The 9822-nt window shown below is 35.9% G+C and overlaps 1 protein-coding gene across 1 annotated transcript; it reads left to right on the forward strand.

The window, feature by feature from the left end:
* The first annotated feature begins 2981 nt into the window (after positions 1–2981).
* On the forward strand, positions 2982–9402 carry TMEM244 (transmembrane protein 244). Its single transcript, XM_009573123.1, has 5 exons — positions 2982–3040; positions 3590–3663; positions 6445–6570; positions 8382–8426; positions 9308–9402. The coding sequence occupies exons 1-5, from the start codon at positions 2982–2984 to the stop codon at positions 9400–9402; spliced, it is 399 nt and encodes a 132-aa protein (XP_009571418.1).
* The last annotated feature ends 420 nt before the right edge of the window (positions 9403–9822 follow it).

Consider the following 9822-nt stretch of genomic DNA (forward strand, 5'->3'; position numbering starts at 1 on the left):
CCCAGTGCTGTGTTTAGAGGTAATACTTCTTCCTTATTTCTATTCATATTCTCCCACCTTAAAACCCAAAGCCTTAAGGGCTTGTTTTGTGTTCCACTATTGCAAGAGAAGCTCATAAAAACGAGTTAGTATGAGCTAATGCTCATCTACAGCCCTTCTCAGAGTCATTGCCTCCTTGAATAAAGGCTCCTTTTACCAGCATATAACAAACTAAATCAAAATGGAAATTACACTTTAGAGCTGCCTTATGTTTTACGCTTTTCACTGCAATCTCACCTGCCAACTAAGTTTTATTTAAAAATGGGGACTTAAAAAAAAAAAATCTATACTTTTCTTCTTTTCTTTATTAATTTTGAATCACTTGTCAAGAACATTATCCAAATTTATCCTCAAATCCACAAAAATTATAAGGGCACTCAGTAACCAGTTTTGATAAAAAATCTTGAATAGAAGCAAATAAATAAAAAGAGCAAGTCTCTTTCAAACTTTGGAAAATGGAAATGATTTTTGAAACTTTGCAGTATCTTATACATTTGGTTTTTGGTTTCATTCCTTTAGTCTTAGTTGTTCTCCAAATAACTCCTCTTCCTGTTATGAATATGCAAGTATTATTTCCCCTACCTCAGTCCCTGTAATCAACCTACACACACGTGATTCCTTTTACCTTTCTTCAGGAATGAGTCCTATGCCTCTATTAGTTGTTACCTATTTTTTCTAAAATTCATCCCATTGTAAATGTGGCGTCACCGTTCAAAGAGAGAAACTCTGGCTTCTTTTGCATAGATATAATGCTTTGGTATATGCAGTCCATACTGACTGCTTGTCATTCTGATACACTGAAAAATTTATCCAGTCCTCTATATTTTACTACTTCATTTATGCAGGGCCACTTTTCATGGACTTACCTCTGAACAAATATCTGTATTTGGAATATTTCATCATCTTAGTCTTCATTTTTCCATTTTAAATTTATTTTTGATCAGCAAGAAGTCCTGTAAAACATCAACACTTTCAAACTCACTTGCTTTCAGCTCAATTCCATTGGTCTCAGGGGAAATTCATCATGGGATCTTGCAGGGCACACAAAAATGTGCAGGCTTAGGGCCCACATTTACATGTCCACGTGTGTTTACTTAATAACGGAATCACTATAGTAATAATGTTACCCTTAGACCATTATTACATAATGGATCACCGTTTGGAGATCTATGGAGGTCTTACCAGAGGCGTCAGGTAAACACACATTGCTAGTTTCAAATACTTGACAGCCAAACCGGAGGAAGGGCAAGGAAATTCTTAACTCATTACGTGTGTTGTACCTGGGCTAAGAATTTCTAGTAGTCTACTCCTAAAACAGAAACTGAAACTGGAATGCTTTAATATCAAAAAGCAAAATGTAGCCGCACATCCTTTCATCGTAAAGCATCATCTAGCACAATATTGAAGGTGGACAATATGAAACTGGTAGCAATTCTCTCTGCAGTCACTGTCTTTCTCATGACTGCTTTCCATCTATATTTTTTCGGAGGAAAGTAAAGAGTAGAAGATGCAGGATGGAGGGGATAGGCAGAGAAGAAAATGAAACAATAAAGAAAGTCAGGAGTTAAAAAAATGGCCAATGAAAGAGGAAAGATACAAAGAAGAACAAGGAAAGGAGAAATATGGCGTAATAAAGCACTAGCTAGAGTGAGAAAATACAAGACAATCTGGAGTCTATAGAAAAGAAAACCTGATTTTACAGATCACTCTACCAGACTGTAGTAAACATCTTCAGTTGCATGTTCTTAAGCAAGCACACAATATTGCCAAAGCAGTTGCTCAGGTTTGATGCATAGACATCCCTAGTCCTGATGTCCCATGTTTGCCTTTAAAAAAGTAAAAACCCAAATAAGCATCTGGAATGACATTATATCATCACAGGAAAACAGAAATTACAGTGTTCTGCATTAGCAAGACTCTATTATTATTACCAAAACATATTAACCTTCAAAACATAATTTTACATTATACCTGTAGGAATTAATACAAGTCCTAGGGTCTGCATAATTCAGGAAGCCAACTTAGATGATCAGAGATATGTGCATTATGCTTCACCTGAAAGAATCTCAAGGCATTTTATGAACTTTATCAAGTGAAGGCTCACAGGTTTTTCTCTGGCTGCATTGCTTCTGAAACTTCAGGTTAGAAATGAAGATACTGAAATGGAATGAAAGAAATAATGATAACAAGGTATCTTAGGAAATATAAATTCTTTGTATCATTCCCTAGATAGTGTTTCTCTTTTTTTAAAGACACAGTATTTGATCATAAAATAGTGGTTGCTTTATGAAACTTGTTTTTTTTATTTGTATTTTCAATTTGGAGTTGGAATTTATTTAGAATTAATTCACAAAAATTGAACTTTGAAAAATATGTAACAGATACCCCTCATTACTCATTTAAGCTGTCTACATCCTTACCTTTGGAAGTAAGCACTAGCATTTCCTAGAGGCTGGGAAACGTAACAGTTACTGCTTTACAATTTTCTACATTTTTATTTGTATACAGTTTCAACATACTTACAAGGATGGAATTTCTTTTAAGTTAAAAACTAGGCTTAGTTAAGCATCTGGATGATCTTAAACTCTCAAGGCCTCCTGTGTAATAAGTATCAAGAAATGTGCTTCTCAGTCTCTGAAGACTTATAAATTCAATAAGCAGTTGGTATAAAATAAAATACAACAAAAACAAAGAACCATACATTGTAACCACACATTAGGAGCCGAACTGTACCAAAGAGCTTTTAACAACTTGTGTGTAATTGGCAACAGCAAAAATCCTGTCTAAATATTTTATTTTCTAAATGTGAGGCGTTTTCCACATTATGATTGATAGAAAACTGGAATTATTTTGTGACAATTATGTACCTAATGTAAACACAGCATCAGGCTTTACTGTCTTTTTCCCTTTTGCAGGTTGTTCTGGTGAACCTGTTGATATGCATGGTAGTTTTCTACACTGTGTACTATGTGGTCCTATCTGTGTGCTTCGCAGTATTCAAGTAAGATTTCCTTGTCTTTAGTCTAATATGATGGCATACGACAACTGGATATAATGGGTAGAGCTATGACTCTGTAGAGTGGGCATCCAGTCCCAGTTATTCTGTGAACACATTTTTCTAATTCAGTTGAGTAGTTGTACCTGAACCTTTGTTCAAGCGCACAGATTGGCAAATGGAGACTCAAAACTAATATACAATGCTGGTTCTAATCTTCCTTGCACTTGCACTGTGTAAATAAATGAACGTAAGAGAAAAGATGACATGAAAAAAGGAAAAGAAAGATTTTACAGTCGATAAAAAAGACAAATTATATTCCCTTAGGAAGTTATTGATTAGCACATATAGTGCCAGACATGTCTTAAATACAAGTGGGGATCATGGACACTGTGTGCAAGGGCAAGACCACAACATGTAATGGAACGTAGAGAGCTTGTAAAAACCCAGAGTATTCCATTTGAAATTGTATTTAAAAGCACCCACAATATGTCATGTAATCACTAAGGCTTTATTGAAAATCTCTGGTTATATTTGTTCATTCTATCTCCACAGGATTAAAATGTTGGATGGTTTGGCACCTTTTGATTTTAAGACAAATCCCTCATGGATTAACCCATATTATTTAGGTAACTGAAGTTTGTTTCTCTTTTTTTTTTCCCAGCCAAGAAAAGATTGTATCTGGATGTAAACTTGTGTTCCTTATGGACAGTATTTTAAAGCTGTTTTAGTAATACTAATGATTTCTGTATTTTAACTCCACTGCATTTAAATGCTTATTCATCTTTTCTGCACTTCTCATTTCTGTAGTGCTAGTCATCATTCAAGTGATTGTTAGGCTGTTCCTTGAGTTGTGCTTCTGATCTTGCTTCATCTGAAGAAAATGTGCTGCTTTGGCAGGATGCTTCATTTTCACTGCAGAACAATCACCTGTTCTCTGTAAAGTTCCTCCACAAAGTTGTTAAATTTAATTTTTATACTGCAGTGAATTTCTTATGAACCATATTGGATCCAGATCTGAATAACAGACCACATTCAACTAACGGAAATCTTGCATTGGTGATGCCTGAATATAGTGGGCATTAAAATTTCAGGGTCTGGTTGTAGCTCAATCCCTAAACATATCTTTATATATCCTAAAACAAATTTCTGTATTTTTGTCTGAAATACATTCTCTTTTCTAAACTGTCATTCCTAAAAAGTTACATGCATACATGAATTTTACCTGATTTGTAATCCATTTTACAAAGACAAACCACATCATCTGTCAGTAAAGTAAGTAAAGCTCAAAAGCAAATTATTTAGTTCATCAGGTTAAAGAGAGTAATAAAAATGCATGGATATTTGTACAGTATCAATACTGATTTCAGACGAAAAAAGAGCATTTCATTTGTAGCAATGGAAAAGAAAATTAAATCATATTCCATTAGAATTACTTTTCAGGGCCCTAATGTAATTACTGTATTTTGTTTTCCCCAAAATTTTATCAGCTAGATTGATGCGGCATGTTTATATGCCAAAGACAGCAACTATATCATGCAACCGGTTAGTATTCCATCCTCCTTTCTGTCCATGGGATGAAATAACATGGGTGGAATAGCAAAACTTAGCAGGATCTGTTTAAAGTCCATGGGCACAGAGACAGAACGAAGCTCTCCGAATGATGTTGCAAATGAGAATTAGTTTCCTCAAGGGTCTCACTCATGCCTGTTAAAAACAGAATTATGGCTTTAAAAGATAGCCTCAAAACAAAAATGGAAGCCAGCTCAGAACTGAGGTATCATTACTGGTCCAGTTTTGTAAAAAAGTTTACAGAGCATCTGTATATACTCAGCATACTTTCTAAATTATAAAATTATTGGCAAAATTTAAAGGGATACTATCATCATGATCTATAATAAACTAAAGAACCTAAAATGCATTGTCAAACATTAAATTTTTTGAAGTGTTATTTCCTATTTTCCTAACTACATGTTGTTTTCCAGTTATCTTCTTATTATTTTTTACATTTTTTAAACTGCTGGGTGAAAGATCCATATTACAATAGGAACTAGTTGGCCCTATAAAGAAAAGAATAAAATTGAAAGGCACAGAATGCTGCCAAATGTATAAATCAAATACAGTGAAAAAATAACAATGGTCTCTCTACTCTCAGCTATAGTAATCTTAGGCATTACGGCAATAGTAAAAAAAAAATAATTCCATTAAAAATTTGACTTTTGCATGCCTGTGTACTTAAAAAGAAGAATAAAATGCAGTTAGACGGAAAACTATATGAATTACAATTGCACAATTATGGCCCGTGGTATGGGAATTCAGGACTACAGCTAGAAGAGACGTCACGTGTTTTCCATTCAGCCCCTGCTATCCCAGGTAGCCACCGAGCATGAAGTCAAACTTCACCCTAAAGGTGATTATTTTTGATCCCATTACACGTCGTAGCAAGTAAACAAGCTGAAAGCTAAGCACCACTCCATTGCTGTGGTGTAGAATACAGCTCATCAAATACCAGATGAGGTTCCTCACCCTTCCCGGCGTAGCTGCTCCGAGCCTTCCAGACTGTTTTCCTGCCGCCGGGGGAGGCACGGCTTGCCCCTGCCATGGCTGCTGCGGAGCTGTGCCCCGCGTCAGGGCAGGCTGGTGGCACGGCATGGCTCGGCATGTTCCAGAGAAAGCGCCAGGGGACAGAAATGCACCATTTCATCACCAAGAGAAGGAGTTTTCTTGATCAGATAACTTTAATAGTCTCTTTTGGCAGCATAGTTTCATTAACACTTTGCTGGGTCAACACAAGACAGAGCTAGCTGCTGACTGTCAGGCACGGTGAGCGCATGGTAGCGGTGTCAGCCTTGCTATCAGCACTGAGAAAAGCCAGGCTCCTGCTCGTGTGTCCCATGAGACCCATATGGATGGATGGCCTCTGCTCCCCTTGCATGTCTTGTTTTTCAATTGTTCTGATATATATATATGTATTCTGGTATATATCATATATGTATATGATGCAATGAAGTCAACAGGGAGAAAGCTATGAAGTTTCCTACCAAACATAACCCCTTTATCACACAATTCTGTTTTGGATGAGAAAAATTTGATCTATGTCAGTATCAACCAAATCTATTTGGCGCCATATGCAAGGTGGGTGGATGGTCCCTAAGTAAAATTGCCACGCCATTTCTCCTCTGGGCTGTATAAACTCGTCATAGTCCTGTCATTGGTCATAATCCTGTTAATCCTCATGTTTTTCAAAATTAGAAATTAACTTTATAATGAAAACATTAGTGTAATATTCGATCCTGTAAAAAATAATTTGCATAACTATCTCAGACATTTTAACTTCCTATTGCTATCATTTTGAATATGGGAAAAAGCCTTTCAAAACTGTGCTTGAAATATCTTATTTTCATTTACAGTTCTTGTGATATCATTGGAAATAACTTTCTTCATTTGTGGTCTGCTGTTTGCCCTGGTTGTGGAAGAATGGGTTTGGGATTATGCTGTAACAGTTACTATTATTCATGTCATCATAACTTCAGTCGGTAAGTCAGTTTACTGCTAAATATATGCATAGTATCACAAATTGAAGGACCAACCAACTATGATTCATCTACTGTATTACTGGACTAACTTAATCATTTTTCCTTAAAGATAAATATGTATCTCTATTTTCCATTCATTTGGCTCATGCATGTATTTAAATCCTGCCATTTAAAACTCAATTCTGGTTTTGTTGCAGAATTTTAAAAAACTATTTTCTTATAAAAAATTCAGAGTTTTAGTTTGCAGTCTAACAGTTCATATCAAACAGATCCAGCCTAGATACAATTTCAGCATGTGGGAGGTGTGTTTTTCTCTAAAACAAGAAATTAATAGTTGTCCATGTCCTGACACTTTAAGATCTACTCATTAACACTTCAGCTATCGTTCAGAGTAAAAATGAGGCTTGCTTCAGCAAAGCCAATTCAAAGTTTTTAAGTTAGATCATTTGAACTAAATCTCATTGAAGAAAATAAAGAATTTTACCATCGAAGCATCTTTTTTTTTTTTTCCTGAAACTCTTCCCCTCAAAGGAAAGAAAAGGGAAGGAATTGGCTGCTGTAAATGAGACTCATCATCGCTTTTTGCCAGTCCCCAGTAACCTGCCCTCTCTTCTCATGCTGTTTAGCAGAATGCTGCTATGGCTGATTAGGAAATATATTTTAACCCCATCCTTGCCAGAGCCCATTTGGGGATTCTTTTCTCCTATAACGACGAACTTAGTATTTTTATTCTAGAATTTAGATATAGGAAAAATATCACTGACAAGTTAGGACTACTTTATAATTCATCTTCCATTTTCCAATGCTTTGTCCATTTGTCTTTTAGCACTTTATACAGACAGGGATTCCCCAGTTCTCATGACAAGTTAAGCCAGAGACCAACAGAGACTTAATCTTAAAAAATTAAGCATAATTTCTCATCTACTGAATTTTATTTCCTGGAATTTAAACAACTGTTATTCCTTATGAATAACTTTTGTATTTAAATCAAGGAATTTACAAAAATTACAACAAAAACTGCTTTGTATATGATTTATTCAGGAAGATGTCTTCTATCATTATATTAGATGATGCATTTTGATGTCCAAACAACCCCAGATTTGTTATTGTTTCTTTCAGATGGCCAACCAAAGCTCCGCTGGCTGACTCTGAGCAGCCAGCATACGCAGTGTGCCTCCCAGCTCACTTCCCTCCCCTACAGCCCTCTCAGCCTTTTTGGAGGGGGCGATATTGGGTCATATAATGGCCCTGCAGTTGACCATAGAGTGGGGATGTGGGTCAGCTTGCGTGAGGCAAGGGCAAGTGTCTGACACAGGAGAGAGCGTGCTGTGCAATAGGGCTAACTTGCAGCGTGCAGACCCAGCCTGTCTTTCATGCACTGCATCACCCATTAAACGGAAAATGTCAGGCAGCTTAATTTATTTGGATTGCAGCAATATGTAGGCACTCTACCAGGGGATCGGTGTCTCTGTTGTGCTAAACCGTGTACAGGTAAGTAATAAAAAAGGCGTTTCTTCAGCAGAGAGTCTAAGAAAGAGCTCTGTTTAGCGCACACTTACTAGGTTTAAGACTTGCCTTCCAGTGGGATCGCTCACCAGGCTAAGCTTAATGGTATGGCCAAGTATCTGAATGATCAGAACCTAAATATGCATTTGCAATTTCAATAAATGTGAAGTATATAATTTTTGAAACATAACTAAGCAGACCTTTGATAACATAATGTAATGTTTGCATGTCCCCATCCTTATTGTTTAAAAATTTACATTTCTCCTTTTCTTCTCTTTGTTATGTCCTTGTTATGTCTTCTCCAGTTATGTCTGAATTCCCCCTGATGTTACACTGGTGGCTGGCATTAGGTATAATTACATTCTTTTAAGTTTAAATTTTTAGACTCTGTGTAGAAAATTAGTATTTACAGTATGAATTGTTTCTACTAAATGTCTGTTGTCTCACTAACTTGAGAACTGTCAACATTAAAAGAACAAATATATGCTTTTCATTTATACTTCTTTTAATGGCACAGGCAAGTAATGCTGGGCTAACATTTGCCCTGCTTTAAAAAATCTCTGTTTTAAGACTAGGACGTACTCAGTTTATGTTAATCTTGCTAACAAACAGCAGATACGCTCACGTTCTGGAAATAAACCATGATTAAGTCCTGACTAATCAAACTATCTCACTTAATTCAGGTGTCAAAAAGACAGTTGTCCAAACTAGTCTTCCTTGGTACCCTTTATAATCAATGGAAAGAATCAATGGCACCTTAAGAGGCAATTTTTATAAACACTATGCACAGGTACTTATGATAGATGAGATAAATCCCAGTCACCACATTTCCTTAGAGTCAATGGCAAACCTGCATTTCTGAATGTTTAATTTTCTGTAAAATTAAAAGCATAGCTTTGTACTAGAATATATTATCTTGAAAAATAGTTAAGGGGAAAGGACTGGCTTCTGTTCTTCTTTCTTATATGATGGATAACAAGGATCGACAGCTGCGGTAAATTCCTAAATGGTGGGGACAGGCAAATAAATTCCCCGTCCTGCAACTGGTTTTGCATCAGCAGCTGCTGAGGCTGATATCTTTGTAGGTGGTTAAAGCCTTGGGCAAAATGTTTAAGTAGACAGGCCATTTTTTAAAAAATGAAGATAAAAAGAATGTCTGTTTAAGGTTTTATCATAATATTTATATTCCACTATAAAAATTAACATAAAACAGTCCTATATTTTCTTTCAGGATCTGGAGTAATTTCAATGACTTGTGGAGGACAGATTTTGGCATACTGCTTGTTCAAAGACAACTTCATTTACCCCATTCTAGATGATTTTTGAAAAGGAAAACTAGAACTTGCCTTTATATTTACATGAATTCTATGGTTTCATTAACAACATAATTAAAATGAAGTTAGCAACTGTCTAATTGTAAGACTAATATTTAGCTTACCAGACCTCTTGTATCTTACAGTTGTTTGGAATGTCAATGTCATCACTTTTAGCTGTTGTACGTACATTTTCCATTAAGCAAATAATTAGATACACTGTCTCTTTTATAAAAACAAATAAACTATAAGGAGGATAAGAGCAATGATGCAACATTCCTGCAAAATCCTACAAGGAAAGGGAAAAAACAGATTTGAATTTAATGTTTTCAGGGTGCTTGCTAGCTATTGTATTTTCTGAAATGCTGAGACTCATTTAGGCTGGAGCCTGACCTCTCACAAGCGCTGCAAAACTTTAAAGTCACCCTATCTG

Source organism: Fulmarus glacialis, unplaced genomic scaffold (assembly GCF_000690835.1).
Source record: "Fulmarus glacialis isolate BGI_N327 unplaced genomic scaffold, ASM69083v1 scaffold23682, whole genome shotgun sequence".
NCBI lineage: Eukaryota > Metazoa > Chordata > Aves > Procellariiformes > Procellariidae > Fulmarus > Fulmarus glacialis.